The sequence below is a fragment of the Phacochoerus africanus genome, chromosome 10 (genome assembly GCF_016906955.1).
Source record: "Phacochoerus africanus isolate WHEZ1 chromosome 10, ROS_Pafr_v1, whole genome shotgun sequence".
NCBI classification, from domain to species: Eukaryota; Metazoa; Chordata; class Mammalia; order Artiodactyla; family Suidae; genus Phacochoerus; species Phacochoerus africanus.
In genome coordinates, this window is record NC_062553.1 from 104,549,225 (window position 1) to 104,569,150 (window position 19,926).

Genomic DNA, 19,926 nt, shown 5'->3' on the forward strand with positions numbered 1-19,926 from the left:
CAAATTCCTTTAGCATTGATTGACTTACGTGAGTCATTTAGTGCTCATACTATGCTACTTTGTCAGCTTCTCTCTTTTAGAATATGATTTGGTTTGGGATCCTCTGTGAATTATCTTTGAGGGCAAGAAGTATATCTTTTCATCTTTCTAGCTTTACCTCAAAAATCTAAAAATCCTTCTACTTATCTAAATAAAGTTCACCTTCCTTATTTTGGCATCTAAGGTCTCACATAACATTCTAGCTTTGTTTGATATAGCTATTAATTATTCATTTATTCGGTACCAGGTGCAGTGCTGGGGCTATAGCAGTGAATAATGTAGTCAGAGTCAAAGCTCTTATATTCTAGTGAAGGAAAGAGACAATTTAAAAAAATAAACATGTATAAGTCAAATTTACTGCAATAAACAATAAATTTTAAAAATAAATAAACATATAGACAGACATCCAATAGTGATAAAAACTGTAGAAAATTAAAATAGGATGATGTAATAGGGCATAACTGAATGACTAGATGGGTAGGAAAGGCTCCTCTGAAGAGGTGATACTTAAATTGTCATCTGAAGTTCAGAAGTTAGCCATAGACAATATACCTGAAGCACTTCAGTATTTTAGGTAGCAAAGAATAGCTAATGCAATGAATCTGAGGCAGAAATAATGTTGGCCTTTTTAGGGAAAGAAAAAAGACCAATGTTGCAAGGCAGGTAGGTAAGGGAGATGGTAGAGGGAAGAAAGGGCAGAGAGGCAGATTGGTGAACTTTGTCCAATAAGGAATATGGACCTCATTCTAAGCATGAAGGGGAGCTATTGTAAGGTGTTCAACAGGGTAGTGGTATAATCTGATTAAATTTTTGTAAAGCTGACTCAGACTGCTGATACTGTGTAAACAATTATAGGTGGAAAAGAATGGAAGAAGGGAAGATTCTCCAGCAATTCAAGTGAGAAATGATGGCAGCTTGGATTTCAGGTGCTTTCCATAAAGAAGTGGATGGTTTCAGGGTGTGTCCTAAGGGTAGAGTCAACAGGTTTTGCTGACAAACTGGATAAAAATTGTGAGGGAAATATAGGAATCAAGGATTACTCCTAGGTTTAGACTTTTAGAAACTGGCTGGCAGAAGACAAAGAGGAACAGGTTTGGTGTGTGCATGGAAAAAAATGACTTCAGCATCACAATGGAAAGATCAATTATGCCAGTTTTGCCCTATTCACTTTCATATACCTTTCCTCCAGTCAGACTGATAACATTGCTTGTCTCCTTATGCTTTCCAACTTCATTGACTTTATTCATACTCATTTTTCTCTGAAGTACTCTGACCCTTGTTACTACATTTCTAAATCCCCTTTAAGTTGAGTTCTAAGTCAGTTGGACTTAAGTATTTATATTTAATATTGAAGCTTTCCCTGATCTCCCACAACTGGATATCTCTGCTAAGTTTCCATGGACTCTTATGTTTACCTCCCCTGTATCCCTATTTTCCATCTTTCAGTATATCCAATGGTGTGTCTGCCTTATTTCATACCAGGCTATATTCCAAGATGACTAGAATTCTCTCTGATTTATCTTTCTAACTCACTCAGTATATGTATTTTTATAATGTTTCGTACCTAAAAGATCCTCATAAACATTTGGACAGTAGAATTGGCAAGACTATATAGATTCTCCAGTATTGTGGAAGTTAATTTAAAGCCTAGAAGAGATCTGATTTTCTTTGAAGCTCAATCACTCTGTGATCTTTATTTAATATCTTAAAATTTGGGTATTAATAGTGAGGGACCATGGAGTCTGGTAAGGTAAGGAGAAAGTGATACATGGACTTTGAAAAATGAGACGGCTTTCATGTGTGGAATGGAAGCACCGCTGAAGTAAAGAATAAATGAAATTTAAAGGTAAAATGTGATAGAGAGTGGGATACTTGAAGTTGAGATTTTGAAGATGATATAGGTATTAGTAATGAAAAACTTTAAGAAAAGCCAAGAGTGGAGTTCCCATTGTGGCTCAGTGGTTAACAAATCCAACTAGTATCCATGAGGATACTGGTTCAATCCCTGGCCTTGCTTAGTGGGTTAAGGATCTGGCGTTGCTGTGGCTGTGGTGCAGGCCTGCAACTGCAGCTCTGATTTGACCCCTAGCCTGGGAACTTACATATGCTACAGGTGTGGCCCTAAAAAGAAAGTAAAAAAAAAAGAAGAAAAGCCAAGAGTAACTGAAGTGGAACTGAGAGAATGATACTTAGCAAGATAGTCAAGGACTTAAAAGGGCCAAGAGTTTAATGGATCATTTACATGGATAGTTAAGCCACCAAAAATTGATGATAGGAATAGTACTGGGGGAGAAGATAGTGAGCCAGGTATTAAAATCTTCAGTGAAGGAATGTCCACAGGAGTGGATAGGGGACCTCAACAATGACTGTAACAGATGTTACTTTATTATATAGTATAGAATCTCATGTCTTATTGGCCCATAATTTTCTTGTCTTCCAGTGTTTTGCTCCCTTCTGAAGAACAGTATGTTTCATTTTCTTTTGCATCTGTTCTCAAGATGACTGAACTTATAATATTTTTCCCAAATTGCTGTGGAAGATATAGATAACAGCAGACCACTGATTTAATCTCAGTCTAAAGTGTATTTCAGCAGCCATAGCAGTATAGACTTTCAAGTCCAGGGCCTAAACCCATTACTCTGCAAGTAAGAGAGATTGGTTTGGAAAAGAACTTTAAGAATTTAGATTATCACAAAAACAAAAACAAAAAAAGGAGTTCCCGTCATGGCGCAGTGGTTAACAAATCCGACTAGGAACCATGAGGTTGCAGGTTCAGTCCCTGCCCTTGCTCAGTGGGTTAACAATCCGACGTTGCCGTGAGCTGTGGTGTAGGTTGCAGACGCGGCTCAGATCCCACGTCGCTGTGGCTCTGGCGTAGGCCGGTGGCTACAGCTCCGATTCGACCCCTAGCCTGGGAACCTCCATGTGCCACGAGAGTGGCCGGAGAAATGGCAAAAAGACAAAAAAAAAAAAAAGAATTTAGATTATCAGTGAGATGCTTTATGATTGTTAAACTTCAAAAGGCATAACATTAATCAAAGCTCATATTTATTTACAGAGAACCATGCACTTGACACTGTTTTAAGTACTTCTTCAACTCTATTGTTATAGGAATCACTTTGGGATCTTGTTAAAGTACAGATGCTAATTCAGTCAATCTAGAGTGTGTCCTGAGATTCTGTATTTCTGCCAGTTCCCAGGTGATGCCAGCACAGTTGGTTTGACCACACTTTGAGTACCAAAGCTTTACCTGATTATCTCATTAAATTCTCACAACTTTATGAGTTTTTATATACCCATTTAGTAGAAGCAACTGAAGCAAAGAGAGTTAAATGAGGTACCAGAGTCATAAGATGTAGAATCAGGACTTAAACCCAGGGATCCAGACTCACTGAAGACTTGCTCTTCTGTACTACCTTATACCATACACACATGAGATAATTCTTAAGGAGTATTGTGTCTGTGATCACTTCCTCAGTAGAGCAGTAAGTTTAGCAATCTCAATACCTGGCTGTGTCTAATGATGTCAGACTGGGTTGCTGTCACATTTGTGATGTAACTAGCTAATTTAATGTCCCATGTTTTGTTGCTTAATTTCATGAATTAAGAGTCTTCATAACTCAAATTTGATTCAGTACATAATTAAAACTTCTTATTCTTAGATGTCCAAAATATCCAAGGCACTATTTTCTCATTTTAGAAATTTACCATTGTATAGCAATAGTTTGTTCATTTGTTGATTCATTTATTCATTTATTCATATAACAAATTACCAATTGCTTATATCTAAACACTGTGCTATATGCTAGGAATTCAAAGATGGAAAGATTGCAGTAGGTCTTAAGTTCAGTGAACCCAGAGACAAGTAAAGACTGAAACACGATGGGCGGGGGGGAACACATTATAGACTAAGATAGTTACTTTGGGAGAAAAATATCCTGAATGCAGAGAAGCTTGGGATAAAAAGCTTTGGTCCTGGGATCAGGACCAACTACATAATTTTGTAAAACACAGTGTAAAATGAAAACCTGGGATCCCTTGTTAAAAAGTTATTAAAAATTTCAAACATTAAAGCGGAACTTTAAACCATCCCTGGCCTATTTAAGTGTATGGCCCCCTGAAATTACACAGTCCATATGTCCATTTGGGGTACTTGAAGATATATACTTATCCATTGAATAGAAGAGACAGGAATAGAACATCTCTAGATTTAGGCTGAATTTGGTGAATTAATCCTGTATTTGTTAATTCCAGAAATCACTTTTACTTATTTTTTTTTTCTGAATTAAATGAAGAAATGTTTCTGTAAATGTCTATAAACAATGAAATCGAGTATTTGAGTTTGGCTTTTAGTGTATTTGTTTTCCCCCTTTCTGTCTAGTTCTGTTTTTTCTTTTTCTTTTTTTTTTCCTTCTCAATTTAAGGGTCATTTTCATCTGTAAATGAAAACATTCCCTTCTGTTCCATCACCAATCTCCTGCCTCTTACCACTTATCCAGTGAAAGGTTGCTATTTGAAAAGCAGACTTTTCTTTTCTTTGGCACCACTGAGACTATGTCCTGTTTGTTTAAATTTTTATTGCCCCCAGCCACAAAAAAGAAAGAAAATCCATTAATAGAGATGTTAAGCAAATGAGAAACTATTTATAAGATTTGATTTTTTAATATCTCTGATGGTAGTTTCAAGTTTCAGTCATTTAGCGAAGCAAAAATTCCACTAAAGATTTGGGATATTCTACTGAAAGATAACTGTGTATCTCTATAATTCCCATAACATAATTTCTTCATAGATCAGGCTTAAAATGATTCTTACACTTTGTAATCTAAGTAGTGACTAACGAGCCTTAGTTTCATTTAGATTCAGTTAATATATGCTTTCATTTTGATTGATCAATAATTGGTTTGTGTTTATAAAAATTAATAGTGCTGGACACATACTACAGTCATAATAATTATTGTGTATTCTATAAGGTAAAGGATTATGTAAAATGGCTATATAGAAATTAAAATAAATTATTCTATTAAATAGATATTGTAATATATTTAAACATACTTAATCATATAATCATGAATATATTTTCAGAGAAAAAGTTGTGACATACCCAAGTCATACAGCTTTTTGAAGCAGAGCTAGAAACTTCGTTGCTCTTAATTTACTTTTTTTCACATGGTACATGGGTTTAAAATAGTGTTATTTAAATGTAACACAAATATTTAAATATATCAAAATGAGTACAAGAATATAAAGTTGAATTAAACTATGGGTTATTTTGAAATTGTGATTATACTTTGGAGCCCATTCTCATCTAGTCATTACCCTGCTGAATGTTGTTAGACCACATCTCATCTTTATATGCTTTATTAACAGTACCTAGTAATTATGTATAATAATATGGGGCTACCAAATAACATTATTTTACTCTTTGCAAAAGACTTTAGGAATATTTGGAAACTCTGCGTTTCTTCTCTCTTTGTTGTTCTCATTTATTTTTATAAAAAGAAAAAAATAGTTATATTAAAATTTTCTCAGGTAATGGAGAAGTACTTTAGCAGGTTAAGTTCTCTTTCTCTGTCTCTTTCTCACACACACATACACATATACACACTTTATGTTACATTTGCAAAAGTCCTGATTTAACACAGGGAGCTACATTTCCTAATTATATAGTATTGTGTTCATTGTTATAACTCTCAACTTCGGTCTTTATACAGTCAATAGACATCTTTTTATAATCAACTCTTTTACGTTAGTGTGTAGAACTGGAAGCAAACTACTGAGCAGGTATGGGGTTCTGAAGCCACAGGGTACACAGAAGTCATATGGCATTTCTAAATCACTAATCTCAAGTAAAATCTTCAAGTGTTCTATTATTTTCCATTTCTTCATAGTGTTTTACTTTATATGATTTTCTATACTCTCATTTCTTGAAAAAAATTATATCGTTGGTTATACTGGTCTTCCAACATCCTTTCCTTGCCACCACACTTCAACCCCTCCATAAATTCTATAGTATACCTCATTTATGCAATAGATGCAGTACTAATACTTTTAGTATTACTACTAAAACTAATAGTACTAGATGTAATATTAGTAGATATGTTACTAATGTATTGCTTTTTTTTTTTACTAATGTAGTACTAATAATAGGTGTAGTCCTAATACTATAGCAATATATGAAAACTAAAATGTTAATAGTACAATAATTTTAAAAGTACTAAATAAGACTGCTGTTTAAGTGCACACTTTGTGGCATTTTTTTTTTTTTTTGCTTTTTAGGGCCACACCTATGGCATATGGAGGTTCCCAGGCTAGGGGGCCAATCAGAGCTACTGCTGCTGCTCTGCACCACAGCCACAGCAATGCCAGATCCGAGCCGCATCTGCAGCCTACACCACAGCTCATGGCAATGCTGGATCCTTAATCCAATGAGTGAGGCCAGGGATTGAACCCACAGCCTCATGGTTCCTGGTCGGATTTGTTCCTGCTGTGCCACGATGGGATCTCCAGCAATCTTTTGTAAATCAAAAGTTTACTCCTTAATTTATTAATTCTTAAGTGAATAATCATTAAGCATCATATAAACTGGGTGAGTATGAGACAAGATATTCAAGATATTTTTACTCTAAAATGAAGATCAAGTGATCAAAGAATGGATTATGAGACCATTAAAATATATATGTGAAAATTATAAGAAATAGCTAAAAGGGAAAGATAAATGTCCATTGTATAAACTATAATGCAGATATTATTTGGCTATATTTTTGGTAGCATAAGTTTTGGTTGGTATATATCCTGCAGTCTTGGGTCATAAATCCCTAAATTACCTTTAAAGCCTATGCTAATATAAATTGAATCTGGAGTTAGATGGTAATTCTCACAGTCCTGCATGTGAATTATTTCTGAGATTCTTGAACAGCATTGTCATTTGGAGCAACACGTAAACGAATATCAACCTTTGAACTAGAAATTATTATTAACATTTTAAAATATGGGAGAAAATCTTGATCTTGTAACAATGATAGTTTCTGAATCTTAGAGCCTTCATTAAGGCACTGATTCTTGATACATAAGTAATACTGCAAAAATGAGTCTTTGCCTCTAAGGAAATATTATATATTGCTATCTAGAGTTTTTTAAAAAATTTCTATCAGAGGATTCATTTCTCCATACCATGATATAAACACCTTGGTATTACCTACCAAAGTGTCACCCAAGATAATTGAATTACCTGTTAAAGCTCCTGTAATCAGGCAGTTCTGCCTTTCCTTCAGGCTTGAAAAGTTTAGGGTATAAAGCCTCTAAAAGTTCCGGATCATTGCTAATAGCCTGTTCCCAGGGTGACTGGTAGTACTTAGGGACAGCTGTGGTGTTGAATCTTTCAGGAGGAATTTCTTTCAGTGGTCCAGAATATCCTTTGGAAAAATATTGCAAGAATAAGTAAACACAGAGTGCCTGAGAGTGACTAAACTCCACCTAACATTTTATTTTACCATGTTTAATTTTTCACTCAAGGGTAAATTTATGAAGAATGAATTCCTTTCCAGAAGTACTCTTGCTAAATGTAGTTTAATTTTCAAAAATATGACATAGATATTGCTAATTTCTATGTGAAAGTAGTTGAAATTTTTATAAATCCACTTTACTCATTACTCCTGGGGAAAAACTTAAAGGTATTTGCTTTATGTTATTTTGAAAAGATATTATCTAAATATGTCAGGTAATATCTCTGATTTAGTATTTTAAAATCTAATAATACTTCTAGATAACATATACTGTTTTAGAAAATATAGTCTTAAAGGATTACATTTCAAGTACTCGAAGGGAGCAGAAAATAACAAAAGCAGTCTCCACAAGGTCACTTCACATATGGCATCTATAAATTTGGTACTAGACCTGGATTTAAGTCTTGATCAGTTAATAGTGACTTATAGTTATTCACAACTTGAGGTTCTTAATTTGTAAAATGAGGATTATAATAAATGTCATAAAGTTATTAAAGAAGACAAATACAGGGAGTTCCATTGTGGTTCAGAAGGTTATGAACCTGACTAGTATCCATGAGGATGCCAGTTTGATCCCTGGCCTCGCTCAGTGGATTAAGGATCTGGCATTGCTGTGAGCTGTGATGTAGTCCAACAGCTGTAGCTCCAATTAGACCCCTAGCCTGGGAACTTCCTTATGTTGCAGGTGTGGCCCTGAAAAACAAACCAAAAAAAGTAGACAATTATGTATCACAATACATCATAAATTATACAGTTCTAGACAAACAGGGTTTTAACATAACTACAAAAACTTAATTTTTAATATGCTAGGTAATTGCCAACAAATGCAATGGACCATCTAAAAGAACATAAGACTACTGTGAATGTTTTACATGACTCCTCTAGATCTAAATCTTAACATTTATCTTGAATTTATCTACAAAATAGATATATAATGAGAAAAGGTGTAACATTTAGATACCATTTACTTAAGGATCAAGTGATTTGGGTCATATATTTAAGTGCACAGCAGTTTTGTCATTCTGTTTGTAAGGGGATTAGTTACCTGGTGCAATGTTTTCTGGATTTGGGGGACTTCGTGGATCCGGGGTGTTGGGAGGAGTAAATGGGGCTTGTTGTGAACCACTTTCCAAGTTGTTCCCATCCAGTTTCCCATTCTGCATGGCAATATTGTGCTGTATTTGATTGAAAGTAAATTCAGCTGAAAACTTTAAAAGTTAGATACACTGATAGGAAATAATCATATATGTGAGACTCCATTTATATACCTAGAATTTAAATACAGTGCCCCTTCACTGTTACATGAGGTCTCAATAATTTACATGGTAATTGATTGAGCTATTAAATGAGAAATTTTGCTGGTATCAATCCAAGATCTGTTTTGTGATGACAATCCACTTAATAATAATTAATCAAGTCATCGTGTACCAGGCACTGTTTCTAGGGCTTTGTATCAGTTATTTAATATATTATTCACAACATACCTGTAAGGTAAATATATTTAATTTTTAAGTCTTTACTAATTTAATTTCATACAGCATAATTACCAAACATGTGACTTAGTCATTGTTACAGCACTATTTTATTAATAGTTAGAATTTAATTATATGCCTTAATATGCCTTGTTTTAAAATTTAATCTGAAATTTGAACAGCAGTCATATATAACAAAATATACTTTCAGCTGCATTAACATATAGAAGAAAGAATTTGAGATTTATAAAAAATAAAATGCTTAAAAAGAGTTTGTCTTTTAAAGTTTTAGGTGAATTTGTTTTACTGATATAATTTAGGATTTACTTTATGGCAATATAGCACTTTAAAAGCAATCAATTTGCATTTTAACCAAGAAAAATAGACATTGTAATGTTAATAACCTCAGCGATGTGGCTAGGACTTATCTCTATAATAAAGTATTGTTTTAATTATATATGAGAAATTTTTATATTTTAAAGTGAAGTCCATGTGTTTAAGAAGTACATAAAGTCAAATCACTTTTTTTTTTTTGTCTTTTTGCTATTTCTTGGGCCGCTCCCTCGGCATATGGAGGTTGCCAGGCTAGGGGTCGAATCAAAGCTGTAGCCACCAGCCTATGCCAGAGCCACAGCAACGAGGGAGCCGAGCTGTGTCTGCAACCTACACCACAGCTCATGGCAACGCCGGATCCTTAACCCACTGAGCAAGGGCAGGGACAGAACCCGCAACCTCATGGTTCCTAGTCGGATTTGTTAACCACTGTGCCACGACAGGAACTCCGTCAAATCACTTTTTAACTTCAGAAAGAAAAATTTATTGAAGGCCACAACAATTAAAGATCAATTTTGACTTTTTTTCTTTATGACATAAGCAGAAAATATTTTAAAATATTTTTTCATTTCTATGCTTATTTATAAGATGATATGGTGAAGTACCAATTTACAATTTAATACTTATTTAACATTATAGAAATATGAGGATAAAAGACTATTTTGGAGTTCCCGTCGTGGCGCAGTGGTTAACGAATCTGAGTAAGAACCATGAGGTGGCGGGTTCAGTCCCTGCCCTTGCTCAGTGGGTTAAGGATCCGGCGTTGCGCTGAGCTGTGGTGTAGGTCACAGATGTGGCTCGGATCCCGCGTTGCTGTGGCTCTGGTGTAGGCGGGCGGCTATAGCTCTGATTAGACCCCTAGCCTGGGAACCTCCGTATGCCGCAGGAGCCGCCCTAGAAAAGGCAAAAAAAAAAAAAAAGACTATTTTGTCCTAAAATCCAAATACTTACCATAATTAAAGGCCATAAATTAACACCTCACCTGACAAAATTATGAGGAAAATAAAGTTTATCCCATTTTCAGGCTTCACCAAGCCACAGCCCCTCTCCAGGTTCCTTTACATTCACCTTACTGTAGGCAATACCCTGGTAAAGCTGCTATGAAAATGAGTAGGGCAATATTACTAGTGGTAAGCTGACTTGTAGAAAAATATAAGAAAGTATGAGAGGTAACATTAAGGAGGTGAGTAAAGGGTCCTCATTACTGGGCATGAGTTTGCATATTCTATAGGCAATAAGAAACAGTTTCTAAAAATGAGTAATGCTATACTCAGATGCATCAGTTTTCAGTGTTTTGAATGTATTATCTTAAATTTTCAACTTAATTGACTAGATTAGTAAGTTTCTTCACTACTGAACCTACACCACCTTTTAGAAAATAGTTCTTGCTAATTTTAATTATAAACAAGAGATAAATATAGAAAGTTTAATTGTATCATGCACCAAAAATACTTCTTTCTAAGTTACTGAAATGTGTCCAAGAAATGAATTTCACCTAAGCTTGCAGAGCATTGTACCTACATTAAATTTAAAAATTGTAATATTGATCTTCTTTAAGACAGAAAAATCAACTCTTTCTAGCTAGTCATTAATTGTCAGGAGGCGCCAGTACCTCTGTTGTCATTGTTGAGTGTATGAACAAAACCATTTCCCCAAAGCTAGTTTATTTTTCTATTAAAAAGTTCTTCCTTTAAAATCTTTCTGACGGTTAAGGAGTTCCCGTCGTGGCGCAGTGGTTAACGAATCCCACTAGGAACCATGAGGTGGCGGGTTCGGTCCCTGCCCTTGCTCAGTGGGTTAACGATCCAGCGTTGCTGTGAGCTGTGGTGTAGGTTGCAGACGCGGCTCGGATTCCGCGTTGCTGTGGCTCTGGCGTAGGCCGGTGGCTACAGCTCCGATTCAACCCCTAGCCTGGGAACCTCCATATGCCGCGGGAGCGGCCCAAGAAATAGCAACAACAACAAAAAAGACACAAGAGACAAAAAAAAAATCTTTCTGACGGTTAAAAGAATGTACTATTAATGCAATATGTAAAATATAATTTAATTAATTTGTTTTTTAACTTTTGTTTGAGGAAAACCTTTGTCCAAAGAATTCTGTCCACTCTTTGGTTTTGTCGTTAATAAGTACCAGACTTCTCTACATAATGTGAAGTAAAATGCTTTGAGAGGAGATCAACTGTGTCTGTAGTTCCCAGGCATGTTTCAGTGCCAGGATGTATTCAGCCAACAAAATGATTATACTTACTTTATGGAGCACTGTGTGCTTTGGAAGTGTTTCCATTCCAAACATTTAACCAGTGGTGATAAGACTGTGGAAACTTTTAGTACCACCAATCTCCACTCCCTCTCCCTCCTGTTAGTGGAATAGACCAGTTCTTCATGGAAAATCTGTGAATTTACAATCTCTCTATTGAACTAAAAAGATACTCACATCATACATAATATTTCTTTTGGTTATCCACCTAATAATCCGATATCATGGGGAAGAAAGTCTAACAGAATCAATGGAAAGAAAATTTGTAGAATACTTGAATGGCAATCTAAAAATATATATAGATCTAGAAATGTTACCCATTTATTTATATACCACATAGTCAAGTTATACCTACGTTTATTTGTGCTTTAGATTCATACTGGAAATTTTCAAATGTGTATTTGTCAGATCTTCTTTGTCGCATCTTAAATAGTCTGGCACCACGGTTACTGAGGTGGGATAATTCTTCCAACATGATGTCCCTGGGAATGCTGACTTTTCTGCCCAGGTCCATGCCATCTACATCTGTAAAAAATATTTATGTGCATGAAAACCCCAAGATGAGCATTTTTAAATGCTGTGCTAAATTCCATAATTTATTACCTGTAGAATAGTGACTAAAATACAGGCTCTTTACTCAGACTGCTTTGGGTTGAATCCTGGCTCTGGTACTTTCTAAATGTATGATCATTGGTATGGTTTTTTTGTAAACTTCAGTTTCCTTATCTTTAATGTGAGGCTAAGAGTAATAATACCACTGGATAGGGTTGATATGAAGATTAAATAAAATGTTTCTTATCAAATACTTAGCATGCCACCTGGCACATACAAAGAGCGAATGAAAGGTGGCTGATGACACTATTAATTTAGTCTTTCCTTATTTAGTGATTTTTCAAACAACATGGCTCATAGTTTTATGTATCAGTCTGACTTTTGTCTGACTTGCCACACTTTTATGTATCAGTTTGATCTATCTCTAGTATCAAGGAAACTAACATAAAGTAGGTAGGTGCTAAGTATTGAATGAACAAATCCTTCTCAATCCAGTTTATGTACCATTTCTGTAAATCCCTTTGTTAAAAATCTCTATTCATAATTATTCATACATTTTCTGTATTCCCATAGCACTGAATCACAATTACTTGATTCCATTTTATTTATTTTATGGTTTACATTTTCTTTATATTTTAGTCCTTTGTATCCCGTTCCTTAAATATAGAAGATGTTCTGAAAGCAACTGTTATTTTCTGTTTCTAATACTGAAGGACTCTTCTAAAATCCAAAAGAAATAAAACTCCTCCATTTGCTCTGTTAATCAGGAATGTTTTTCTGTGTAACCCACAGTTCTTTTGCTAATGTGGACTGCTGTTAGATGGCAAAGGAAGAAAAATTGGGTGATTTGTAAAATACATAATTTTTCTGGTTGATGGGGACAGCATTTTCTGATGTGACAAATTAACCCGAATAATTAAACTGGGAGGTGTTTAGGGATAAAACAATAAAATTTACTTAAAATTTTTCTCCCCATTTGCTTTGAAAAAAATGTTTGTATATTTTTATGTACATGGAGAGGAGGACTTCCACTTCTGGGCAGATAAATAGATCTACTTTTCCCTATACCTCTACTAAGTAAAACTAAAAATCCTGGACATTATGTATAAAACAAATATAAGAAGACTCTGAAAGTTGGAGAGAAGAAGACACATCAGCTAGGGACCTCAGGACCCAAAGAACAACATGTTGGTGAATTCTCTGAGTTTTCTTTTAGCCCCACATACCCTAGACTTGGAGTTGAAGATGACATTAAACATCAACAGATGCATCCAAAAACCGCCAATAAAAGATTGTTCTCACTAGCCAAGACCAGGAAAGGAGCAGCATAGAAAGACAGAAAGCTTTTAGACAATAGCTACTCCACTTCAGCCAAATACCACAGAAAAAAACTTTGGCCTCATCCATCTCAACAAAGTTCAAGTGGGGAGCCCTGAATTTTACCCTTGTGAGGCTGTTAAGAGGTGCCCCAGTGCTCCCACAAGGGTGGTATCAGAGAGAATAAGGAGGAAGCTGGGACTTTCATCCCTGTCAGTTAGTAACAACCCTCTATCCCTACAGTGTTGGAGCCCAGGTGAACTAGCAGTAACTAAGTGACCCTCCTAGCAGTAACTAAGTGACCTTCCTCAAATTTCAATGGGGGCCAACTGGGAAACCTTGACTTTTACTTCCAGCTGGCAGTGATGAGGTGGCACTCTCCTTCCTCTGCTGAAGCAGTGTCAGACTAGGATAGATAAAACAGAGAGCTTAAATAAGAGCAAGATTCTTAGAACATAATATGAAAATATGCAGGCACAAATAAAAAAATCATTTGTTATACCATGAATCAAGAAGATCTCAAACTGAATGAAAAAAGACAGATAATAACATGAGAAGACTGAGTTATTAAAATCATATAACAAAGATTTTAAAGCAGCCATGACAAAAATACTTTGAAGAGCAATTACAGGTTTCTGGAAACAAATGAATAAAAAAGAGAGAGAAAACTGTAGCAAAGAAATAAAAAGTCATGGCAGAAGAATAAAAGTTGTAAAGAACACAAATGGAATCTTTAGAACTGAAAAATAAAATACCCCAAATAAAAAGTTCAATGGATGTGTTCAGTAGCAGAATGGAGGGGATAAAGAATCAATGAACTGGGAGATAGAATGATGGAAATTACCCAATAAGAACAACAGAGGGGGGGGGAAATAGACTGAAAAAAAATTAAGGAATGGGGAACTCTGTATAGCACAGGGAACTCTACCCAATATTCTGTGATAATCTGTATGGGGAAAGAATCTAAAAAAGAATGGGTGTGTGTATGTATGTATAACTGAATCACTCTGTTGTACAGAAGAAATTATTGCAATATTGTAAGTCAACTATACTTCAATAAAACTTAAAAAAGAAAGAAAGGAAGTCTTAGGGGTCAGTGAGACTAGAGCTGTGTGGGGCTGGCAAAATACTCAAACTGGCTGAACACTTCCCAAATTTGTCAAGAGACATAAATCAATGAATTCAAGAATTAAGAGTATTCTATAAAAGAGAAATCTATAGAACTCCTCACTAAGACATAAACTTCTAAAAACTAAAGACAAAGGAAAAATCTTGAAAGCAGCCAGAGAAAAATGACAACTTACCTATAGGGAGAAAAAAATGAGAATGACAGTAGATTTTTCATCAGAAACCATGAAGACCAGAAGGAAGTGGCACAAAAAATGCTGAAAGAAAAGAAATGTCAACCCAGAATCTGATACCCAGTGAAATATTCTTAAGAAATAAAGGGGAAATTGAGCCATCTTCAAATGAAGGAAAACTAGATTTGTTGGCTAGAGACCTACTCTAAAAGAATGGTGCATGCTGTTATAATAGAATACTAAAGACCAGTTGCTTATGTCTTTATTTTTTATTATTTTATTTTTTTACATTTTTTTTGGCCTCCTGGTGGCATGCAGAAGTTCCCAGGCCAGGGATTAAACCCATGCCACAGCAGCAACCTGAACCACAACAGTGACAATGCTGGATCCTTAACCTGCTGAGCCACCAGGGAACTACAATTCATTTCTTATTATATTTCTTATTTATATTGTAATATAAAACACAAAAGTATATTTCTCATAGGCCTGGAGATTGGAAGTCTGATATCTGAGTGCCCGTATAGTTGGTTTAGTTGAAGTCATTCTTCTGAGTTGCTGACTTCTCACTGTATTTCTTACATGGTGGAAGGGACAGGTAGCTCTCTTGGGCTTCTTTTATAAGTGCATTAGTATCATTCATGAAGATGCCACCCTCATGACCTAATCACCTCCCAAAGGCTTCTTCTTCTAATACCATCAGGGCCATTAAGATTTCAGTATATGAATTCTGGGGGGATACAAACATTCAGACCATAGCAAATAACTAAATGAAGTACTTTAAACAGAGGGGAAACAATAAAATAAATTACCTTGGAACATCAGGAACAAAGAAGAGATTATAGTTAGGAAAGGTGTTATAATACAGTAAGCTTCCCTTCTCCTCTTGAGTTTTCTAAATTATGTTTGATGATAGAAGCAAAAATTATAAAACCCTCTGATATAAACATATGTAGAAAATAGTTTAAACAATTATAAATAGGAGGATAAGGGACATGAAGGGGGAAAGTTTTCTATCCTTCACTGAACTGATAAAATTGACAACATCAGTAGATGCAGATAAGTTAGGTGTATATATTGTAATATAAAAACTACTAAAAAGTATACAGATATACTGAAAAACTATAGAAAAACTATTGAAAAACTATAGATAATTAAAAACGAAATTCTAAAAAATGTGTAGGTAATCTCATAGGAAGCTAGGAAAAAGAAAACAAATGAAAAACAGACAAACAGAAAAAAAAATAAGATGATAGAAAAACTCTACTATATCAATAATCACATTAAATATAAATGTAAATATATTAATTAAAGGATTCAGACTGGCAGATTGGATTTAAAAACATGACCCAAATATGTGCTGTCTAGAAAATACTCACTTCTAATAAGTGTGTTGAACAATATAGGCAAGTTGAAAGTAACAGGATAGAAAAAGATATCAAGCAAACATATGTCAATGAAAAGCAGAAGTAGTTATATTAATATTAGGTAAAGTGGACTTCAGGCCAAAGAAAATTGCCAGAGACATTATATAATGATTATAGTGTAAATCCACCAAGAAAACCTAGAAATCCTAAATATGTATGCACCCAGAATCAGAGATGAAAATAGAGCAAAAATTAATAGAACTAAAAGGAGAAACAGATAAATCCACAATTTTAGCTGGAGATGTCAACCTCCCTCTTTCAACAGTGATAGAACAACACACAGAAAATCACAAGAATATAAAAAAGTCAACACCATCAATCAGAATATAATAAATGTTCATAAAATACTGTACTGAACAAAACAGAATGCACATTCTTTCCAAGTGTGCATGGAATATATAACAAATAGACCATACCCTGGGCCATAAAATAAGCCTCAATGAATTTAGAATAATCAAAATTATGCAGAGTATGATCTCTGATCACAAATGATATCACACTAGAAATCTGTGACAAAGATTACGGGAAAATCTCCAAACATTTGGAAACTAAAAAAAAACACACTTCTAAAGAATCCATGGGTCAAAGAAGAAGTCTCTAGGTAGATAAAAAATTCATTGAACTTTGTGAAAATGAGAATAGAGCATATCAAATTTATGGGGCACAGATAATGCAGTGCTGCAAGGGACATTTATTATAATAATAATTATTATTATTATTGCTTTTTAGGGCCTCAACCACAGTATATGGAGTTTCCCAGGCTAGGGGTTGAATCAGAACTACAGCTGCCAGCCTACACCACAGCAACTTAGGACCCCAGCCACATCTGTGACCTACACCACAGGTCAAGGCAATGTCGGATCCTTAACCCACTGAGAAAGGCCAGGGATTGAAGCCACAACCTCATGGTTACTAGCTAGATTAGTTTCCACTGCACCACAAGGGGAGCTCTGTGAGGGACATTTATAGCACTAAATGTGTACATTAAAAAAAGAGGAAAATTCTCAAATCTGTAGTCTAAGCTTTCATCTCAAAAACCTAGAAAAAGAAGAGCAAAATAAACCAAAGCAAGCAGAAAAAAGATAGAAAATAATAATGAGCAGAAATTAAAAACAAAAAAATAAGGAAAAATCAGTTGAGTACAGTTAGCTTTTGAAAAGATCGATAAAATTAAGAAGCCTCTAGCTAGACTGACACAGAAAAAAATATAGAGGATACAAATTACCAATGTCAGGAGTTCCCTTTGTGGCTCAGCAGGTTAAGTATCTGACTAGTATCCTTGAGGTTGTGGGTTCGATCCCTGGTCTTGCTCAGCAGGTTAAGGATCTGGTGTGGCTGTGGCTGTGGTGTAGGCTAGAAGTCGCAGCTCCAGTTTGACCCCTAGCCTGGGAACTTCCATATGCCATGGGTGCGCCCCTAAAAAGAAAAAAAAAAATTACCAGTATCTGGAACAAAACAAAGTATACCTCTACAAACACTGCAGATAGCAAATGGATAATAAGAGAATACTATAAACAACTCTACATATAAATTTACATAAATTTGAAAACAAAAATATGACCAATTCCTTGAAAAGCACAAAGTATCACATCTTACCCAACAGGAAGTAGATAATTTGATTAATCCTATAACTATAAGGCAATTGAATTTATAATCTTAAATACCCCCCCAAAAAAAAGATATCTTCAGACCTAGATGGTTTTACTGGAGACATTTCAAGAAGAATGCTAGACCATCCTAAAAATAGAAGATGCAAGAACACTTCCCAATTCATTTATTAAGCTAATGTTACTTTATTACCAAAACCAAACAAAAAGGACACACACAAAAAGAAAGCTACCAATATTCCTCATGCTAACAGAAGCAAACACTTCAATAAAACATAAACAAATAGAATCAACAATATATAAAAAGAATTCTGTACCATGAACAAGTAAGATTTATTTCATTGTATCCAGGGATACAAGTTTAGCTTAATATTCAAAAATCAGTGTCTTCCACCATATTAAAGGGCTTAAGAAGAAAACTCACATGATCATACCTTTGGGATCTAGGGCTGGGTGAAAAGTTGTTAAACTTGATACCAAAAGCACAATCCATAAAAGGAATACATGATAAATTGGACTTTATCAAAATCAAATACTTTTGCTCTGAGACTGTGTTAAGAGGATGAAAAGACAAACTACAGAGTAGGAAACAACATTTGCAAACCACACATTTGACATATATAAAGAACTCTTAAAACTCACCAGTAAAAAACTCACTAGTAAAGACCAAAAACAAAGAACCTCAGTCTAATTAGAATATGGGCAAAAGACATGAAGAGATCTTTCATTGAAGAAGAAATACAAATAGCAAATAAGTGTAGGAAAAGTTGTTTAACATTATTAGTCATTAGGGAGCTGCAAATTAAAACCATGAGATATCAGGAGTTCCCGTCATGGCTTAGCAGATAATGAAGTCGACTAGCATCCACGAGGATTTGGGTTTGATCCCTGATCTTGCTCGGTGGGTTAAGGATCTGGCATTGCCATGAACTGTGGTGTAGGTCGCAGACTCGGCTCAGATCCCATTTTGCTGTGACTCTGGTATAGGCCAGAGGCTACAGCTCCTATTGGACCCCTAGCCTAGGAATTCCCTCAAGTGTATGGCAATGAATAGGTAAATGGTTAGAAACATTTTGGTCCATCTGTAGAATGGTACTCAGAAATAAAAATGAAAAACCATTGAAACATACAACACTTGGATCTATCTCCAGAGAATTACACTGAGTGAAAAAGGCCAATGAATATATATATAGAAATGGGAGGAAGAGTAGTGATTGGCAGGAGTTTCTTGACCCCCATATTCTAGTTATGATGTATGATATTTTTGTAAGATGTTACTATTGAAGAAAACTGGGGAAAGGTATATGGGATTGCTTTGTATTCTTACAGCTGTGTGTAAGCTACATTTATCTCAAAATTAAAAGTTGAATTAAGAGCTATCAAGCCATGGCGTTCCCGTCGTGGCTCAGTGGTTAACGAATCCGACTAGGAACCATGAGGTTGAGGGTTCCATCCCTGGCCTTGCTCAGTGGGTTAAGGCTCCGGCATTGCCCTGAGTTGTGGTGTAGGTTGCAAACGTGGCTCGGATCCCACATTGCTGTGGCTCTGGTGTAGGCCTGCAGCTGCAGCTCCAATTGGACCCCTAGCCTGGGAACCTCCATATGCTTTATGACTTCAACTATATGACATTCTGGAAAAGACAAAACTTTGGAAGACAGTAAAAGAGTAAGTGGTTGCCAAAGGCTTGTGGAGAGGGAATGAGGATGAAGTTGAACACAGGGTAATTTCAGTAAGACTATTCTGTATGATACAATAATGGCAGATATATGACAGTGTGCAGTCATGAAAACTCATAGAATAATACAACACAATGTGAACCCTAATGTTAACTAGGAACTTCGGTTAATAATATTGCATCTGTGTTGGTTCATTAGTCATAACAAATATAACACCCTAATATAAGATGTTAATAATTGGAGAAACTGTGTTGGGAAGTGAAGGAGTATATGGGAACATTATACTTTCTGTTCAATTTTTCTGTAAACCTAAAACTGCTCTAAAAAATAACATCTGTTATTAAAAAATATTCAATGTAAAAAATTTCATAACCCTTCCTAATGCAACGCAGTGTGGCATTATCTGCTCTCTAAGGTGAAAAAAATAAATAAATGTGCTTTATAGTC

General features: G+C 35.2%; 1 protein-coding gene across 1 annotated transcript in view; it reads right to left on the reverse strand.

Annotated features, from left to right (window-relative positions):
* The window catches only part of MYOZ2 (myozenin 2), a 30,273-nt gene that overhangs the window by 824 nt on the left and 9,523 nt on the right, over positions 1 to 19,926 (reverse strand). The window contains exons 3-5 of the mRNA XM_047799122.1: positions 11,958 to 12,127; positions 8,587 to 8,716; positions 7,268 to 7,451 (exon numbers count right to left, since the gene is read on the reverse strand). Of these exons, the coding sequence (XP_047655078.1) occupies positions 7,268 to 7,451; positions 8,587 to 8,716; positions 11,958 to 12,127 (484 nt within the window). The remainder of the gene's footprint in view (positions 1 to 7,267; positions 7,452 to 8,586; positions 8,717 to 11,957; positions 12,128 to 19,926) is intronic.